The sequence below is a fragment of the Heptranchias perlo genome, chromosome 18 (genome assembly GCF_035084215.1).
Source record: "Heptranchias perlo isolate sHepPer1 chromosome 18, sHepPer1.hap1, whole genome shotgun sequence".
NCBI lineage: Eukaryota > Metazoa > Chordata > Chondrichthyes > Hexanchiformes > Hexanchidae > Heptranchias > Heptranchias perlo.
Genome location: NC_090342.1, coordinates 1,749,148 through 1,770,519, shown reverse-complemented (window position 1 = coordinate 1,770,519; position 21,372 = coordinate 1,749,148). Strand labels below are relative to the sequence as shown.

At 45.6% G+C, this 21,372-nt stretch overlaps 1 protein-coding gene across 1 annotated transcript in view; it reads left to right on the top strand.

Moving 5' to 3' along the window:
* The first annotated feature begins 20,715 nt into the window (after window positions 1-20,715).
* ric8b (RIC8 guanine nucleotide exchange factor B) overlaps window positions 20,716-21,372 on the top strand; it is a 56,593-nt gene continuing 55,936 nt past the window's right edge. The window contains exon 1 of the mRNA XM_067999206.1: window positions 20,716-20,924. Coding sequence (XP_067855307.1) covers window positions 20,835-20,924 — 90 coding nt within the window. The 5' untranslated portion in view covers window positions 20,716-20,834. The remainder of the gene's footprint in view (window positions 20,925-21,372) is intronic.

Sequence of the window (21,372 nt, the reverse complement as noted above, 5' to 3'; positions counted from 1 at the left end):
AGAGACTGGTATTTTGTTGTTCCTGGAGAGTTCCTTTATTTCCTTATACTTTTTTTCAAAGTGTGGAACAGAAAGTTGAGTGTGAGCCTTGAAGTGTGATAGAAAGGTGTGAGGTACAGGGAGTGTGCACTGGGTGTACATTTAATGGTGTAACGTCGCATGTTTAACATGGATTGGTGGAGGAAGGAATCGGGGATAAGGGGATATGGGAACAGGGAGGGAAAATATGATTAGAACTATTTTCTCTTGTGAGGGGTAAACGCAAGCACAGACTGGTTGGGCCGAATGGCCTGTTTTCGTGTTGTAACTTCTGTGTATTTCTACTCAATTTCTGAAGCTCGAAAACTTGTTGGGCGATATTTGCGATACATGAAATCTGTTAGTTTGGCAATTAGATTTCACAATTTATCAGCATTATGTAAAAAATGAAAGCTATTTTGTTGTTGATAAATTTTCACGACGACTTTCTCTAGATTTGGAAATCCTAGTGATTAAACAATGAATGAGCATTGTCCAATTCATTATTAAAATAGAGGCTAGAATCAAACAACCCCATTGATAGGAAATAATTCATCACAAAACTTTTTAAATTACTCCCTTACGTCTGAAGTGTAGTGAAAGTTGATAAATTCAGTCGTTTTGCACTAAAAATTGGAATTGTCCAATGATTTGAATGATTCAATATAAATAACCCAGTAAAGTTGGAATTTAGCTAAAAATTAATGATCAGATAATTTGAATTAAGAGCAGATTGAATGTTATTTTGTGAATCATGCAGCCGAAAGCTACAGGTTTCAGTAAGTGGAGATGAATGGGGCCCTGTCACAAGAAATAAACCATTTTTGTATCGTTTAAAATAGTAAATAAATGTGACTTTGTTTTTAGTGGTAAAAGCAGAGTTGGGTATTTTGGGTGGTTTAATGGGGCTTAGTTCTACCACAGGAGTACATGCAGTTGGTGAATTTAAATTCATCAGATTGCGCCTGGGCTTCAGTTCACTGACAGTGAGGTGGACAATGCTCACATGGGTTTAGATTTCAATATCACATGAACCTGCCCCCACCCCCCCTTCCCTTCCCCTCCCCCCCGGGGAAACATTATGTTGTGTAATGACAAGGAAGCTCTTCACAAAGCAGGCCAAAGACTTGTTGAGCTTGTGAGAGTGAGTGTGCTGCGTAACGAGTGTTCATATTTCAAATCTGGGGATGTCGAGTTTTACATTTGCTGAGCTGCAGATGGGGTGCTCTTAAAGCAGTGTGAACATCATTATTTTCAAACATCATTCAAACTCGAGAGAGTTTATTAGCAGAGTGTGAAAGGCACCCAGCAAGGGGGGATGTGCAATGAAAGGTGCATTAGGCAGAGTGTATTCAATCTCTTGGCAAGCTGTCTCTTGCTGGGAGGGTCAATGCCCTCCAACACTATGACCTTTGACACAGGACCTAGTATGTCTGTTATAACTGACCCACAAATCCATGAAACTCACAGCCAGACACCGCTGGGAGGGTTCGGATAAAACAACTGCACATGGGAAAAGCACACAGTGTGTCCTGCATCAAATACGCAGTGTCACATCACTGATCGAGGTGCAACTCATTACACCCGCCTGCCCCTTCAATCCAGCACTAAATCCAACATTTTCTTTTCAAGTTCACTCTTAAAATGATGCAGCTGCTGAATTATGAAAAGATTTAATCCAGTAAAGCGGCCAATAAATCATCTTTGTCAAATAGTAAAGGTTCTACGATGAATGAAATACATTAATCCCATCAGTGCAATCAGAAACAGAGATCGATGACAAATTTACAAAGTAAAACTCTTATTTAGTGAATAATGCATTTTCTTGAAATTCACTGTTACAAACAGCCCAGTAATACTGCCTGAAACTAGTACACGGTGAGATCTCATACTGACATTACATTACTCATTTTACGAAATGGTTCCAGCAATTTATCAGTGTGAAAACAGTTGTGTAACTCCGAAATCAAATCCTGATGATGAAGCCAGGAGGTGTGGGAGCCTCTCTGATAATCTAACAATTGTAAACAATTTTACAACACCAAGTTATAGTCCAACAATTTTATTTTAAAATCCACAAGCTTTCGGAGGCTTCCTCCTTCCTCAGGTGAATGGTTTCCACGTTCACCTGACGAAGGAGGAAGCCTCCGAAAGCTTGTGGATTTTAAAATAAAATTGTTGGACTATAACTTGGTGTTGTAAAATTGTTTACAATTGTCAACCCCAGTCCATCACCGGCATCTCCACATCGTGGATAATCGAACACCGCTGGGACTTCACCTCCTGGTCGTGTAACTCCATTCAGGTTTAGCGCTCAGATTGCCCATTGGACTTGATGCACACTTTGTAAACTTACTTAGAAGATTAAGGGGTGAATTTGGTCCCCTTAATATTCAAGATATTAAGGGGAACTGATAGGGTAGATAGAGAGAAACTATTTCTGCTAGTTGGGGAGTCTAGGACTAGGGGACATAGCCTAAAGATTAGAGCCAGGACTTTCAGGAGTGAAGTTAGGAAACACTTCTACACGCAGAGGGTGGGAGAAGTTTGGAACTCTCTTCTGCAAACGGCACTTGATGCTAGCTCAATTGTTCATTTTAAATCTGAGATTGATAGATTTTTGTTAACCAAAGGTATTAAGGGATATGGGGCTAAGGCGGGAATATGGAGTTAGGTCACAGATCAGCCATGATCTCATTGAACGGCGGAACAGGCTTGAGGGGCTGAATGGCCTCCTCCTGTTCCTATGTTCCTATTTGGAGTTATTTTAGTGTTGGCAGACAGCCCATACTCGCATCTGTGTTCTCTTAACGTTAGAAGTTATATGGCTGTTGAGCCAAGCAATGTACACCTGCTCATACACTGACCTCTCTCCTCACTGGGCGGAATGCAAAGATTTTAGAATCATACAGCACAGGAGGCCATTCAGCCCATCGTGCCTGTGCTGGATCTTTGAAAGCACTATCTAATTAGTCCTACTCCACCCCCCCCCCAACCCCGCTCTTTCCCCATAGCCCTGCAAAATTTTCCTTTTCAAGTATTTATCCAATTGCCTTTTGAAAGTTATTATTGAATCTGCTTCCACCGCCCTTTCAGGCAGCGCATTCCAGATCAGAACAACTCGCTGCGTAAAAAAAATTCTCATCTCCCCCCCCACCCCGGCCTGGAGTGGTCCTGGGGTGGGCTCCATATTATAAAAAGGATATAGAGGCACTGGAGAAGGTGCTAAAAAGATTTACTAGGATGATACCAGAACTGAGAGGTTATACCTATCAGGAAAGATTGAACAGACTGGGGCTCTTTTCTCTAGAAATGAGAAGGCTGAGGGGTGACCTGATCGAGGTCTTTAAGATAATGAAATGGTTCGGTGGGGTAGACGTAGAGAAGATGTTTCCATTTGTGGGGGAGACCAGAACTAGGGGCCATAAATATAAGATAGTCACTAATAAATCCAATTGGGAATTCAGGAGAAACTTCTTTACCCAGAGAGTGGTTAGAATGTGGAACTCGCTCCCACAAGGAGTAGTTGAGGCAAATAGTGTAGATACATTTAAGGGGAGGCTGGAGAAACACATGAGGGAGAAAGGAATATGGTGATAGGGTGAGATGAATTAGGGAGGGAGGAGGCTCGTGTGGAGCATAAACGCTGGCATGGACCTGTTGGGCTGAATGGCCTGTTTCTGTGCTGTACATTCTATGTAATTCTATGATAAGGAGCTATAAAAAATCCAAGTTCTTTTGAAGTAATTTTGCACAAAATCCTGTGGAATTACATTTAGTATTTCTCTTACATTCTTTTGTTTGTGCTGATTAAGGAGAGGAATGTTACTGCTGAGAAGTGGAACATTTTTCAGTTTTTATCTGCCCAATGTCAGCCTCCAGCACTTCCAATTTGAGTAAATCACTCATGTTCAGGCATAAATTTAAAACCATCTCCAAAAGAACAGAGGGAGGTTAGGATTTTTTTTACACAGCAGGTTGATAGGACACGGCCTACCCGATCTGGTGGTAGATGTGGGATCCAATAATAGCTTTTAATAGGGAAGTGGTTAAATACTTGAAAAGGAAATTTAAATGGGGAAAGGGCAGGGGAATGGGACTAAGTGGAGAGCTTTTTCAGAGAGTTGGCACAAGTACGATGGGCTGAATGGGGAAAGGGCAGGGGAATGGGGCCAAGGGGAGAGCTCTTGAGAGAGAGGGCACAGGGGCGATGGGCTGAATGGCCTCCTTGTGTGCTGCAAAATTCAACGATTCTAGGTAAAGCTGCTGAGCCTTAACCCACACAACCGTTCTAAGTATCAGGCGAACACAGGGGCTTTAAAAGCTGTACGTTTTTATTTTCTTGTCTAAAACTGAAAGTGGTGTTTCCAGATGAATAAGTGGCTTCAATTTCTTTCAATGCTTGAATTGAATCGGTTTCCATCAATTAGCAGCAACAGTGAAAAGTATTTTGCGGCTTGAGCCAAGCTCTTCAGTTAACTGCTCTTCACCATTTCAGCCCATGGTGACGTTTCTTCCATTCTCCCTTTGGCGGAATGAAGCAAGTGCTTTCCGTGCCAGGATAAATAATCTATGTACCTGGCATCACTGCAAAGACTCGAGCTGCACCCGGGCAGAAATTCCCTCGTCTGTGCGGTTAGTGGCCGGAAGGTTCCAGCACCGCTGGAAAGAAGGGATCATGATCCACATCAAATTCCCCCCTTTACAGTCCCCCAGAAACACGCCCTAGAGGGAGGGTCTTGACAGCGGGAAGCATTCTTCCCACTATTTCTACCAAATGTTCCTGAAGCATTTACAATGTTCTCAGAAACGATCTCCTAATTCTATATTTAAAGCTATTCTGCCCCACAGTGGTTATTTATCAATAGCACTACATTTCTGCTGAGTTTTCCGATTAATATTTGTACACAGTAAAATTGCTTGATAAAGTGTTACTATTTATAGAATATTTAGTTCAAATCTTGTTCCTTGTATTTTGTCATAAATATTCAACATGACCACATGATGACCATGAAACTAAGTTTTAAATAACCAGTAAAATATAAATGATGGTAAATCTTTATAAATCTCTGGTTAGGCCTCAGCTGGAGGATTGTGTCCAATTCTGGGCACCGCACTTTAGGAAGATTTCAAGGCCTTGGAGAGGGTGCAGAGGAGATTTACTAGAATGGTTCCAGGGATGAGGGACTTCAGTTATGTGGAGAGACTGGAGAAGCTGGGATTGTTCTTCTTAGAGTAGAGAAGATTAAAGGGAGATTTAATAGAGGTGTTCAAAATCATGAAGGGTTTTGATAGAGTAAATAAGGAGACACTATTTCCACTAGCAGGAGGGTCGGTAACCAAAGTTCACAGATTTAAGATAAATGGCAAAAACATCCAGGGGGAAGATGAGCAGAAATTATTTCATGCAGTGAGTTGTTCTGATCTGGAATGCGCTGCCTGAAAGGGCAGTGGAAGCAGATTCAATAATGACTTTCAAAGGGGAATTAGATAGAAACTTGAAAAGGAAAAAATTGCAGGGCTATGGGGAAAGAGAAGGGGTGTGGGACTAATTGGACAGCTCTTTCAAAGAGTCGGATAGGCAGGATGGGTCGAATGGCCTCTTTCTGTGCTGTATCATTCTATGATTCTATGATAAGTCTGTCAAAAGGCTTTAAGATTCAGTGTGGATTTTGGGTGTATATTGTAAATGAAATGTCACATACACAAGTATTAAGTTACATTTCCCATTACTTTAAAAGAATTACTTCAGAAAGACAAATATTTTGGGATACAATAATGAGCAATTTGAGACTTGAAATGTGGTGAGTGTAACAGGTTGGGAGGAACAGGTGACTTTGGACCTCTGGTTCCCAAAGCTCTCCCCCATTGGGGGTTTCCTCACCTCATGTCATAAGGACATAAGAAATAGGAGCAGGAGTCGGCCATTCGGCCCCTCGAGCCTGCTCCGCCATTCAATAAGATCCCCATATCCCTTGATTCCCTTAGAGTCCAAAAATCCATCGATCTCAGTCTTGAGTACACTCAATGTCTGGATCTGGTGTAGACTAATTAATAGAGATCGACTGCTATGATTAGTCAACAACTCCAATATCGTTGTATCATGTGACTATGATGGTAGAAGGTGAACTAGATGGATCTTGCTCTTTTTACATCCAGCAATTCCTATGTTCGTAAATGGGAGCTTCAAAAACAAATGAAGTGTTTATGGATTATTTGAAATAGGTATTTTTGGGATATTGAATGATGCAATGGGATGGACACTAGTTTTTCACCTCTGGGACCTAGAATCATAGAACGATACAGCAAAAAGGAGGCCATTCAGTCCATCGTCCCTGTGCCGGCTCTTTGTAAGAGCTATCCAATTAGTCCCATTCCCCTGCTCTTTCCCCATAGCCCCTGTAAATTTTTCCCCTTCAAGTATTTATCCAATTCCCTTTTGAAAGTTATTATTGAATCTGCTTCCACCGCCCTTTCAGGCAGCGCATTCCAGATCAGAACAACTCACTGCGTAAAAAATTAGAGCCGTGGAAAGAGTAATGTAAAATTTTACTAGAATGAAGCCAGGGAGTGAGAGATTATAGTTAGAAAGAAAGGCTCAAAACATTGGAGACTTTTATCATTGGAACAAAGGAGGTTAAGGGAGGGGAAATCTAACAGAGGCATTCAAAATGATGAAAGGTTTTAAGAGGGTAGATAGTGACTGTTTCCATTGGTTGGTGAATCATTAACACGGGGCACAGAGTAAGGATTATCATCAGGAAGTATGAAGGGAGAAGTTTGAAGGAATGTTCCCACACGGAGGGTTATTAGATCAAGGAATATATTTTACCACATGGGGCTATTGAAGCAGGGACTAAGGCATCATTTAAGAGGGAATTGGATGAGAATTTGAAAAAGGAAGCATATAAAAGGATTTGGGGAAGGGACAGGGAAATGGGACTGGAGCAGAGAGCTTCAGTGAAGAGCAATGGACCAAATGGTGTCCTTCTGTACTGAATGATGCCTATAATCCTACGACTGTAGATTAAGAGATAGATGGAAACATCGGGCCTGGAATTCTGGGAGACCTGCTGTGCTGGAGGAAGTGCAGTGGAGCAGGACTCCCAGTCGGCTCATGGATCCCGTTCCACATAGAAAGAGGAAGAAAGATCATACTTTTATATAGCGTCCAAAACCTGAGTGATATCACTGAGCCGAGGCTGACACTTCAGCCTCCCCCCACACGGAGCAGTCATATTCTACAGCTCCCTAAGGAACTGTTGGGGTGTCTCTGAAAGGAAATCGATCCCCTACGGGGCTGAGTGTCTGCTCCCTCCTGCATCTTGGGGTCTTTGGAGTTATGGAATGTACGCCTGCTGATCCACTGGGTCTATCAGGAGGCGGAGTGGGTGGAATTTCCTGGTGAAACCCTGGATCTCCCCTCAATGTTGATGGAGGGGGGTGGGTGCAGACGGACGGACGGAGGGTCTGCCCACAGCCCCCTGCCCCCCCACCAGAGGAATTTTCCAGCCTCCTCCAGATGGGGTGAACTCTTTGCAGAACTCGATTCACGTTTTACAGCCCCCTCTGGCACATGTGCCAGCGGTGGATTCAGAACTGGATTGGAATTTTGGCCCCGTTATTTTTGGATTGTATTTTTGGACATTTTGGAATGCGAAGCAGAAAAGAAAAACATAAAAGCGAAACCTGGGAGGTTTGGAATAATGGAGGTAAAATACCCAGCATCGTAGGAAAGGGATATATGATGTAGTTCATCTGTCTGTAATTAATCTTGTAAAATAATTAACAGCTCACTCCTTTACCCATTGGAAGGTACAGAGAAGTAACAGCTGTGTGGTTTGTACTTGCTCACAGGATTTATGGGTGCCACATTACGTCATTACTTTAGAAGATGTTACAGGGATGATCAGCTGAGAAACTGGAGTAATTCATTTGCCTATTTCCCAGTGTGACTGTGTGCTTTGTTTGTTCACAGAAAGGAACAGAATGATTGAGCAGATTGCTCAGTCGCCAATGAATTTAACACTGGATTGTACAATTTGTTCGGATTAACTGAATCCCTGAGAAGTGAACATTTCTATTTCACAAACGGATTTTTGTTTTAAAAAGTTACATATTTCATTGTGTTTCAATTCTTAAAAACGCTGTTCTAAATGGTTGCTGTGGTGAGTCATTTAAATTTTTCCACAATACAATATAAATCATTGGACATTTCACTTTTAATTACAATGAAAGTGGATTCGCATTATTTTACTGATTTAACAGAATGAAAAAACAATTTGCATTTACACAGCACTTTTTACTTGCTCAGAACATTCCAAGCTCAATCTACAAATTGCTTCTTTTGAAGTGTAGTCACTGTTTTAATGTAGGTAAATATAATAGCCAATCTGTGTACAGCAGGGGTCCACAAACAAAAAATGAATTGAATAATCAGTTTATCTGTTTTGGTTGAGGGGGAAATGTTGGTCCTGACAGTGGGCACTGACAGGATTTCCTGCTCTTCTGCCCAATAGTGCCATGGAATCTTATACATCCAACTGAACAGGATGATGGACCTCAGTTTAACTTCTCATCTGAAACTTGACAACTCCCTCAGTACTGACCCTCCGACAGTGCAGCGCTCCCTCAGTACTGACCCTCCGACAGTGCAACGCTCCCTCAGTACTGACCCTCCGACAGTGCAGCGCTCCCTCAGTACCGACCCTCCGACAGTGCAGCGCTCCCTCAGTACCGACCCTCCGACAGTGCAGCGCTCCCTCAGTACTGACCCTCCGACAGTGCGGCGCTCCCTCAGTACTGACCCTCCGACAGTGCAGCGCTCCCTCAGTACTGACCCTCCGACAGTGCAGCGCTCCCTCAGTACTGACCCTCCGACAGTGCGGCGCTCCCTCAGTACCGACCCTCCGACCGTGCAGCGCTCCCTCAGTACTGACCCTCCGACAGTGCAACGCTCCCTCAGTACTGACCCTCCGACAGTGCGGCGCTCCCTCAGTACTGACCCTCCGACAGTGCAACACTCCCTCAGTACTGACCCTCCGACAGTGTGGCGCTCCCTCAGTACTGACCCTCCGACAGTGCAGCGCTCCCTCAGTACTGACCCTCCGACAGTGCAACACTCCCTCAGTACTGACCCTCCGACAGTGCAACACTCCCTCAGTACTGACCCTCCGACAGTGCAACACTCCCTCAGTACTGACCCTCCGACAGTGCGACGCTCCCTCAGTACTGACCCTCCGACAGTGCAGCGCTCCCTCAGTACTGACCCTCCGACAGTGCAACACTCCCTCAGTACTGACCCTCCGACAGTGCGACGCTCCCTCAGTACTGACCCTCCGACAGTGCAACACTCCCTCAGTACTGACCCTCCGACAGTGCAACACTCCCTCAGTACTGACCCTCCGACAGTGCAACACTCCCTCAGTACTGCATTTAAATGTCAATCTTGATGCTAAAAATGAGAACTTGCGTCTATATATCACCTTTCACATCTTCAGGGCATCCGCACTGCATTTATCAGCCAATGAAGTGCTTTTGAAGTGTTGTCACTTTTGTTATGTGGGGAAACACAGCAGCCAAATTGCAAATTACAAGTTCCCACAAACTGCGATGAGATGAGTGTTTTCTGTGATGTTGGTTAAGCGATGAATGTTGCCTGGGAAACCGGGGAGAACTCCTGGCTCTTCATCAAATAGTGGCTATGGGATCTTTCACATCCACCTGAACAGGCAGATGGGACCTCGGTTTAATGTCTTATCTGAAATTCAACACCTCCGACATTGCAGCACTCCCTCAGTACTGAACCTCCGACAGTGCAGCACTCCCTCAGTACTGACCCTCCGACAGTGCAGCACTCCCTCAGTACTGAACCTCCGACAGTGCAGCACTCCCTCAGTACTGACCCTCCAACATTGCAGCACTCCCTCAGTACTGAACCTCCGACAGTGCAGCACTCCCTCAGTACTGAACCTCCGACAGTGCGGCGCTCCCTCAGTACTGGCCCTCCGACAGTGCGGCACTCCCTCAGTACTGGCCCTCCGACAGTGCAGCACTCCCTCGGTACTGCCCCTCCGACAGTGCGGCGCTCCCTCAGTACTGGCCCTCCGACAGTGCAGCACTCCCTCAGTACTGACCCTCCGACAGTGCAGCACTCCCTCAGTACTGACCCTCCAACATTGCAGCACTCCCTCAGTACTGAACCTCCGACAGTGCAGCACTCCCTCAGTACTGAACCTCCGACAGTGCAGCACTCCCTCAGTACTGACCCTCCAACATTGCAGCACTCCCTCAGTACTGAACCTCCGACAGTGCAGCACTCCCTCAGTACTGAACCTCCGACAGTGCGGCGCTCCCTCAGTACTGGCCCTCCGACAGTGCGGCACTCCCTCAGTACTGGCCCTCCGACAGTGCAGCACTCCCTCGGTACTGCCCCTCCGACAGTGCGGCGCTCCCTCAGTACTGGCCCTCCGACAGTGCAGCACTCCCTCAGTACTGACCCTCCGACAGTGCAGCACTCCCTCAGTACTGACCCTCCGACAGTGCAGCACTCCCTCAGTACTGACCCTCTGACAGTGCAGCGCTCCCTCAGTACTGACCCTCCGACAGTGCAGCACTCCCTCAGTACTGACCCTCCGACAGTGCAGCACTCCCTCAGTACTGACCCTCCGACAGTGCAGCACTCCCTCAGTACTGACCCTCCGACAGTGCAGCACTCCCTCAGTACTGACCCTCCGACAGTGCAGCACTCCCTCAGTACTGCACTAGAGTGTTAGCCTGGATTTTGTGCTGTAGTGCTGAAGACTTGTGCTCCAGAACTAGATGCTCCTCTAGCCAAGCTGTTCCAGTATAGCTACAACACTGGCATCGACCCGACAATGTGGAAAATTGCCCCAGGTATGTCCTGCCCACAAAAAGCAGGAAAAAACCAATCCGGCCAATTACCGCCCCATCAGTCTACTCTCAATCATCAGCAAAGTGATGGAAGGTGTCGTCGACAGTGCTGTCAAGCGGCACTTACTCACCAATAACCTGCTCACCAATGCTCAGTTTGGGTTCCACCAGGACCACTCGGCTCCAGACCTCATTACAGCCTTGGTCCAAACATGGACAAAAGAGCTGAATTCCAGAGGTGAGGTGAGAGTGACTGCCCTTGACATCAAGGCAGCATTTGACCGAGTGTGGCACTAAGGAGCCCTAGTAAAATTGAAGTCAATGGGAATCAGGGGAAAACTCTCCAGTGGCTGGAGTCATACCTAGCACAAAGGAAGATGGTAGTGGTTGTTGGAGGCCAATCATCTCAGCCCCAGGATATTGCTGCAGGAGTTTCTCAGGGCAGTGTCCTAGGCCCAACCATCTTCAGCTGCTTCATCAATGACCTTCCCTCCATCATAAGGTCAGAAATGGGGATGTTCGCTGATGATTGCACAGTGTTCAGTTCCATTCGCAACCCCTCAGATAATGAAGCAGTCCGTGCCCGCATGCAGCAAGACCTGGACAACATCCAGGTTTGGGCTGATAAGTGACAAGTAACATTCGCGCCAGACAAGTGCCAGGCAATGACCATCTCCAACAAGAGAGAGCCTAACCACCTCCCCTTGACATTCAACAGCATTACCATCACCGAATCCCCCACCATCAACATCCTGGGGGTCACCATTGACCAGAAACTTAACTGGACCAGCCATATAAATACTGTGGCTACAAGAGCAGGTCAGAGGCTGGGTATTCTGCGGCGAGTGACACCCCCTGAACCCCCAAAGCCTTTCCACCATCTACAAGGCACAAGTCAGGAGTGTGATGGAATACTCTCCACTTGCCTGGATGAGTGCAGCTCCAACAACACTCAAGAAGCTCGACACCATCCAGCTCAAAGCAGCCCGCTTGATTGCCACCCCATCCACCACCCTAAACATTCACTCCCTTCACCACCGGCGCACAGTGGCTGCAGTGTGCACCATCCACAGGATGCACTGCAGCAACTCGCCAAGGCTTCTTCAACAGCACCTCCCAAACCCGTGATCCCTACCACCTACAAGGACAAAAGCAGCAGGCACATGGGAACAACACCACCTGCACGTTCCCCTCCAAGTCACACACCATCCCGACTTGGAAATATATCGCCGTTCCTTCATCGTCGCTGGGTCAAAATCCTGAAACTCCCTTCCTAACAGCACTGTGGGAGAACCGTCACCACACGGACTGCAGCGGTTCAAGAAGGCGGCTCACCACCATCTTCTCAAGGGCAATTAGGGATGGGCAATAAATGCCGGCCTCGCCAGCGACGCCCACTTCCCATGAACGAATAAAAAAAAATATTCTTGGAGCAGAGCTTGAATCCACGACCTTCTGACTTAAAGGCAAGCGTGCAACTATTGAGTTAAGTTAATATTTTAGGATAACTACTGAACAAAAATTGCTTGTAGATATTATAATTGTAATAAATGCTGAATGAATTTTGTAAAGTGGTACAAGTGAGTTTTATTGACATGATTTAAACTTGCTGATTTACGTTTATAACAATAAAAGCTTGTGTTGGAGTTACAGCTGATGGTATTTAATGTGAGTGTCAGAAACAGAATCTGTTGTGTAATCTAACAACCATTTGACACCGTTGCTGGGAAAGTAAGAAAATATAGAACAGGAATGGGACAATTTGATCACTACCCCTCCCGTTATAATGCAGACTTTTGGATTAATGAAGTAATCAGCTTCTCTTCAATGAAGACAAAGAGAAACTACGAGATTAAATTATCAAGGAATATAAAAAGAAATCGTAAAGTATTCTACAGACACATAAATAACAAAAGAAAAATCAGGATAGTGATAGGGCCACTAAGGGATACACATGATAAACTCACAGGTAATGACAGTGAAATGGCAAGAATATTAAATAATTACTTTGCCTCAGTATTTACCAGGGAGACTAACATGATGGGCAGGACACTAGAAGAGATCAAAAAAGATATAAAGACATTTAAGATAGAAAGGGTGGAGATAATTAATAAATGAATCAAACTTAGAGAGGATAAAACCCCTGGTCTGGATGGATTGCATCCGTGAATATTAAAAGAAGTTAGGCAGAGGCACTATTAGATATATGTAAAAAATCATTAGAAATCATTGGGAATAGTGCCAGAGGACTGGCGGACAGCAAATGTGATTCCTACATTTAAAAAGGGAGATGGAACCAGTCCAGGGATCTATAGACCAATTAGCTTAACGTCGGTGGTAGAAAAGATAATGGAATCTTTACTCAAAGATGTAATGGAAAGACATCTAGAAACCAAAAATATAATAAAGAATAGTCAGCACGGATTTCAGAAGGGAAGGTCATGCTTGGCCAACCTTATTGAATTCTTTGAAGAAGTAACAGAAAGAGTAGACAAGGGTAATGCAGTTGATGTAATATATTTGGATTTTCAAAATGGAATTCGATAAGGTACGACATTGTAGACTCATGAGTAAGGTCAGAGCATGTGGAGTCAGGGGACAGGTAGCAGAATGGATAGCAAGCTGGTTACAAAGCAGAAAACCAAGTAGGGGTCACAGGTAGTTAATCAGACTGGCATAAAGTGGGATGTGGTGTTCCACAAGGATCGGTGCTGGGACCACTGTTGTTCACAATTTACATCAATGATTTGGACTCGGGAATCAGAAGTACAATTTCAAAATTTGCAGATGACACCAAATTGGGGGGTGTAGTTAATACAAAGGAATAATGCATCAAAATACAGGAAGACACTAATAAGCTTGCAGAATGGGCGTGTAATTGGCAAATGAATATAGATGTGTGAGGTGGTGCATTTTGGTAGGAAGAATAAGGAGGCCACACACTGCTTGGATAATAAGAGTCTAAATGGGGTACAAGAGCAGAGGGATCTGGGGGTACAGATACACAAATCACTAAAAGTAGCGACGCAGGTTAATAAGGCCATAAAAAAGCAAACCAAGCACTGGGGTTCATTTCTAAAGGAATAGAATTGAAAATTAGAGAGATTATATTAAACTTGTATAGAATCTTGGTTAGGCCAAACTTGGAGCACTGTGAACAGTTCTGATCTCCATATTATAGAAAGGATATAGAGGTACTGGAGAAGGTGTAAAAAAGATTTACTAGGATGATACGAGAACTAAGAGGTTATATTTATCAGGAAAGATTGAGCAGGCTGGGACTCTTTTCTCTGGAAAAAAGATTGACAGGTGAACCGATAGAGGTTTTTAAGATTATGAAAGGGTTTGATAGGGTAGACGTAGAGAAGATGTTTCCACTTGTGGGGGAGACCAGAACTAGGGGCCATAAATATAAGATAGTCACTAATAAATCCAATAGGGAATTCAGGAGAAACTTCTTTACCCAGAGAGTGGTTAGAATGTGGAACTCGCTACCACAAGGAGCAGTTGAGGCGAATAGCATAGATACATTTAAGGAGAAGTTAGATAAACACATGAGGGAGAAAGGAATAGAAGGATATGCTGATAGGGTGAGATAAAGTAGGGAGGGAGGAGGCTCGTGTGGAGCATAAACACCGGGATAGACCAGTTGGGCCGAATGGCCTGATTCTGTGCTATACATTCTATGTAATTCTGTCTTCCCATACTCCTGCCAAACATCTCCATGATCGTAGAACCAACTATCGGCTTGATTCTCAACACTATTTTCTGTTAGTTGTCTATTTGTTTATTGTTACCATTCCTGTGCTGGTGGGCCATTTACATCCGAGGGTGATTCTCCAACATTCACCTCCTGCACCACTTGCGACATTACACCATCAAATGCAAGGTTTACTGCAAACTACCCCAAATTTCTTCTCAGTCATACCTTTCTATCACACGTTAAGAGTCACACTCAACTTCCTATGTCATCCTTTGAAGAAAAGTATAAACAAAGGAACTCTCTAGGAACATAAAATCCCCTTCAGTGTGTCTCTTAATTGGCATCTGTACAAACTCACATAGGATTTACTTAACAGCGGCACCCTCTTAAATGACCTCTGTTGTGGGTTCTGAATGAACCTGGCCACTTCATTCATCTGTATCCCTTTCTCTGATAAGACACTCTTGAGATTGTCTATCCAATGCTTCCTTGGTCTTCTTCAGCCTCTTGTTCCGAGTCCCTCTGTGTGCAGGGCCATAAGTATAATCTCCATAATCTGTTGTTTCTTGTCCAAACCATGTTCTTATTACATCATTCTTGATCCTTTGCATCCTGGAGACTCCCAGTATTCCTCTCAACCAACTCACCTCTGCTGTTAGCATCTTTTGCTCTTAAACTTTTCTCATGTTCCAACACTCAGATCCGTATAATATAATATATAGATATCAATCTCCCATGGCATTGCTCATGCGGAGTCAAGACCGAGTGTAGACTTTAGGGAGAGCAGAGTTGGGCGGAGTGGTGGGGGACGGGAGGCAGGAAGATAATTGTGCCAGCACGTGCAAATATTCAGTCGCCATTTTCAAGTTGTATACTCTAGTTCTTATTTTTATATTTGCATTATAATTTCCTATGTCTAAATTTAAAATACAAACTGCCTATGTAAACTTGGCACACTGTAATTACACCTTCCCGCCAATACTGGCTCTTCTCCGTGGTTCCTCACACTAAGTTGGATGATATGGTGTTTTATAAAGACAGAGCAATATATCGTGTATTATTCTACTTCTAAGGTGAAGCTGTATCCACTTGGCGCCATAAAGTGAAATTGCTGTTAAGTAAACACTAGGTGAGGTCAGAAGTTAATTGCTCTTCAGCATGAGGTCAGAAACTAACAACATTCACAGGCTTTAGGGCTGGAATCAGCTATAACAAACAATTTGCTTTGCATAGAATTACATAGAATATACAGCACAGAAACAGGCCATTAGGCCCAACTGCTCCACACAAGACTCCTCCCTCCCTACTCCATCTCACCCTATCAGCATATCCTTCTATTCCTTTCTCCCTCATGTGTTTCTCTAACTTCCCCTTAAATGCATCTATTCTATTCGCCTCAATTACTCCTTGTGGGAGCGAGTTCCACATTCTCACCACTCTCTGGGTAAAGAAGTTTCTCCTGAATTCCCTATTGGATTTATCAGTGACTATTTTATATTTATGGCCGCTAGTTCTGGTCTCCCCCGCAAGTGGAAACATCTTCTCTACGTCTACCCTATCAAACTCTTTCATAATCTTAATCCCCTCTATCAGGTCACCCTTCAGTCTTCTCATTTCTCGAGAAAAGAGCCCCAGCCTGTTCAATCTTTCCTGATAGGTATAACCTCTCAGTTCTGGTATCATCCTTCTAAATCTTTTTTGCACTGTCTCCAGTGCCTCTACATCCTTTTGTAATCTGGAGACCAGAACTGTTCACAGTGCTCCAAGTGTGATCTAACCAAGGTATATGGAGACCAGAACTGTTCACAGTACTCCAAGTGTGGTCTAACCAAGGTTCAATACAAGTTTAACATAACCTCAAATAAAACCAGAAAATGCTGGAAAAGCTCAGCAACTGCGGAGAGAGAAACAGAGTTAATATTTCAGGTCGAAGGCCCTTCGTCACAACTGGAAGATGTTAAAGTTTTTAAACAAGTACAGAGCCAGGGAAAGGGGGGGAGGGGGGAGGGGAGGAGAGGAAAGAACAAACGGGAACTCTGTGATGGGGTAGAGGGCAAGATTGATTAAATGACAATAGGGATGATGGTGCAAGATAAGGAGGGTGGTAATGGGACAAGTTACGAGACAAAAGATAGGTCTAGATTAGTTGTAAATGGCAACATCAGAACCATTACTATCACCTGCTGTCCGAAAAAATGGGAGCAGTGGATACGATCTGAAGTTATTTAAATCAATTTGAGTCCGGAAGGTTGTAAAAGCGTTTTACCTCCAGATCCCTCTGCTTCTCTACCCCATTTAGAGTCTCATTTCCCAAGGAGTATGTGGTCTCCTTATTCTTTCTACCAAAATGCACCACTTCACACTTGTCTATATTGAAATTCATCTGCCAATTACACGCCCATTCTGCATGTTTATTAATGTCTTCCTGTAATTTGTCGCAGTTCCTCCTCAGTTTTAACTATACCCCTCAATTTGGTGTCACCCACAAATTTTGAAATTGTACTTCTGATTCCCGAGTCAAAATCATTTATGTAATGAGATAAATGACCAGTTTATCTAGTTTTGGTGGTGAGAGTTGAGGGGGCAATGTTGGTCAAAGCACTGCAGGACTCCCAACTCTCCTCCTCCAGTGTCAAGGGATCTTTAGTGTTCACCTGAACAGGCAGACGGGCCCTCAGTTTAACATATTGGAAAGGTGGCACCCCCACCAATGCAGAGCTCCCTCGGTACTGCACTGAAGTACCAGCCTATGTGCTCATGTCCTGGAGTGAGTTTTGATCCCATGACCTTCTGACCCTGAGGTGAGAGTGCTGGCTATTTCCTGGGAGGCTGGGTTCTCAGTCTACTTATGATCTGTTTGTCATGAGCCTTTTACTCTAGCTGCCCACAGGATCTTGTCTTTGACTTGGTAATTCAGCAGTGTAACAACAAAGGTACTAGTCCTATTAGAGTCAAGTAGGTCAAGTCTGAAGGTCTGTTATAATCTCTCGATGGGGGGATCAGTGCTGCCCCTGAATGAGATTAACCTTTGGGTGAATGTTTGTATGCATGTAGGTGAAAGGCATTGATTGCATGAGTTCACTTTATGCCAGGTTACAGCATCAACTACTCCCAAATAAAGTACAGGTTTGGTGCAGCGTAAAGTTCAACAGAACAGCAGCAACTAACTAAATACACTGTAAATCTAAACCAGCCTCTGAAATGTGTGGCCATAAGAGCTGCGCCTAATATAATTATTTTGTAAGAATGCGATTTTATGTAATCACACTAGAGAAATAAATGGACAACGCCTTATTCAGCGTCATGGAAACGTCCCAAAGCCATTCACGAACAGCACATTCACGAGGGAGAAGGGAATAGAGGGATGCGGATGCAGGGTGGGAAGAGTTATTAAAGTGGGAGGAGGCTCATGTGAAGCATAAACACCGGCAGAGACCAGCTGGGTCGAATGGACAATTTCTGTGCTGTAGATTCTATGTCGTTCTATGATTTACTTTGATGTGCAGACTGTTGTTATGTAGGCAAACACTGCAGGCACGTTGTGCACAGCATGATCCCACAGGCAGGCACGTGATGAACGGTTGGTTAATGGACTTTTGGTGATGATGGTGGGCGGAGACCCTTCCAGTAACGTTAACCCTTTCTTCCCTCCTTCCCTCCTTCCAGATGCTGACGGACCTGCTGTGCATTTTCTTCAAGAAGTTCTTTTTCACACAAACAGCGATTGAGTGTGGAAGTGACTGCTGGACAGAGCAGTGGAGGTGAACCCTGGAGTCATTTAAGAACAAATGTGGGGGGGGGGACCTTAGATGGGCTGAATGGCCTCCCTCAACCTTAGTTACCCTGTGATCTTGTTGCAGATCTGAAGCTTGTTCCCCCCATGAGGTTTTGAGGGCTGCCTCCCAAAGGTGAGGTCCTCCCAACCCCCCCAACCCCACCACTGCAACCCCAACAGTACCAACCCATCCCACCCCTACCCACCATTCCCACCCCTACAACCACCCCACAATCAACTCCACCCCCGAGGAAGTATTAAGGGGATTAGCATCTTTGAAAGTAGATAAATCACCAGGGGCGGATGAAATATATCCCAGGTAATAAAAGAAGCAATGAAGGAAATAGCGGAGGCTCTGAGCATCATCTTCCAATCCTCCCTGGATACAGGCATGTTGCTGGAGGATTGGAGGACTGCTAACATTGTACCATTGTTTAAAAAGGTAGCGAGGGATGAGAGACCAAGTAATTACAGGCCAGTCAGCATAACCTCGGTGGCGGGCAAATTATTGGAATCAATTCTCAGGGACAGGATAAACCGTCACTTAGAAAGGCACGGAGTAATCAAGGACAGCCAGCACGGATTTGTTAAGGGAAGGTCGTGTCTGACTAACTTGATTGAATGTTTTGAGGCGGTAACAAGGAGGGTCGATGAGGGTAATGCATTTGATTTAGTCTACATGGATTTTAGCAAGGCTTTTGACAAGGTCCCACATGGCAGACTGATCAAAAAAGTACAAGCCCATGGGATCCAAGGGAGAGTGGCAAGTTGGGTCCAAAATTGGCTCAGTGGCAGGAAGCAAAGGGTAATGGTTAACGGGTGTTTTTGTGACTGGAAGGATGTTTCCAGTGGGGTTCCGCAGGGCTCGGTACTGGGTCCTTTGTTTTTTGTGATATATATTAATGATTTGGACTTAAATCTAGGGGGCATGATTAAGAAGTTTGCAGATGATACAAAAATTGGCCGTGTGGTTGATAGTGAGGAGGAAAGCTGTAGACTGCAGGAAGATATCAATAGACTGGTCAGAAGGGCAGAAAAGTGGCAAATGGAATTCAATCCGGAGAAGTGTGAGGTAATGCATTTGGGGAGGGCAAACAAGGCAAGGGAATACACAATAAATGGGAGGATACTGAAAGGTGTAGAGGAAGAGAGGGACCTGGGAGTGCATGTCCACAGATCCCTGAAGGTAGCAGGACAGGTAGATAAGGTGGTTAAGAAGGCATATGGAGTACTTTCCTTTATTAGCTGAGGCTTAGAATATAAAAGCAGGGAGGTTATGCTGGAACTGTATAAAATACTGGTTAGGCCACAGCTTGAGTACTGTGTACAGTTCTGGTCACCACATTACAGGGCGGTTGCAATTGCACTAGAGAGGGTACAGAGGAGATTTACGAGGATGTTGCCAGGACTGGAGAATTTTAGCTATGAGGGTTGATTGGATAGGCTGGAGTTGTTGTCTTTGGAACAGAGGAAGCTGAGGGGAGATTTAATTGAGGTGTATAAAATTATGAGGGGCCTAGATCAAGCCGATAGGAAGGACCTATTTCCCTTAGCAGCGAGGTCAATAACCAGGGGGCATAGATTTAAAGTGATTGGTAGAAGGATTGGAGGGGAGCTGAGGAGAAATTTTTTCACCCAGAGGGTGGTGGGGGTCTGCAACTCACTGCCTGAGAGGGTGGTAGAGGCAGAAACCCTCAACTCATTTAAAAAATACCTGGATGTGCACCTGAAGTGCCGAAACCTACAGGGCTACGGACCAAGTGCTGGAAAGTGGGATTAGGCTGGGTGGCTCTTTTTAAGCCAGCACGGACACGATGGGCCGAATGGCCTCCTTCTGTGCCGTAAATTTTCTATGATTCTATGAAACCCCCCCCAATCAAACCCCCCCATTAACCTGCCACAATCAAACACCCCATTAACCCCCCAATCAACCTCCCCAAATTAAACCCCCTTATTAACCACCCCCACAATCAAACCCCCACACGATCTACCCCCCAAATCAAACCCCCCCATTACCCCCCACAATCAACCCCCCAAATCAACCCCCCATTACCCCCAAATCAAACCCCCCCATTACCCCCAAATCAAACCCCCCCATTACCCCCAAATCAAACCCCACCATTACCCCCCACAATCAACCCCCCAAATCAACCCCCCATTACCCCCAAATCAAACCCCCCCATTACCCCCAAATCAAACCCCCCCATTACCCCCAAATCAAACCCCACCATTACCCCCCACAATCAAACCCCCAAATCAAACCCCCCCATTACCCCCATGCCCCCCTCACCCACCTGTTGCCGCGGTAACGGGGCGGGGGAGCGGGGTGAAAGGTCGCGGAGGGCGGTGACGGGCGGAGCGCCTCCTGCAGCAGGTTCGGCGCTCGGTGTTCGGGCTCGAATCCAGGGCGCAGGCTGTGGTCGGGCCTCCCGAGCCGCCTCAGCAATGGATACGGACCCGGCTGCGGCTCTGGCGGCGCTGGAGAGTGGGACCAAGGCCCGGATAGAGCGTGTCCTGCAGGGATACAACCAGCAGGTGAGCGGCAGGCCCCGGCCCGGCCTCGGAGCACAGGCCCCAGGGAGAGGGAGAGGGAGAGGGACTGGGACTGGAGCCGGTCAGACCGGCCTCGCCCCGGCGCCACATCGGCGAACCCCAAACCGGCAACATCCCCCAAACCCGGGAACATCCCCCAAAACCCCAAACCGGGAACATCCCCCAAAACCCCAAACCGGGAACATCCCCCAAACCGGGAACATCCCCCAAAACCCCAAACCGGGAACATCCCCCAAAACCCGGGAACATCCCCCAAAACCCCAAACCGGGAACATCCCCCAAAACCCGGGAACATCCCCCAAAACCCCAAACCGGGAACATCCCCCAAAACCCGGGAACATCCCCCAAAACCCCAAACCCGGTAACATCCCCCAGACCCCAAACCCGGTAACATCCCCCAAAACCCCAAACCCGGTAACATCCCCCAAAA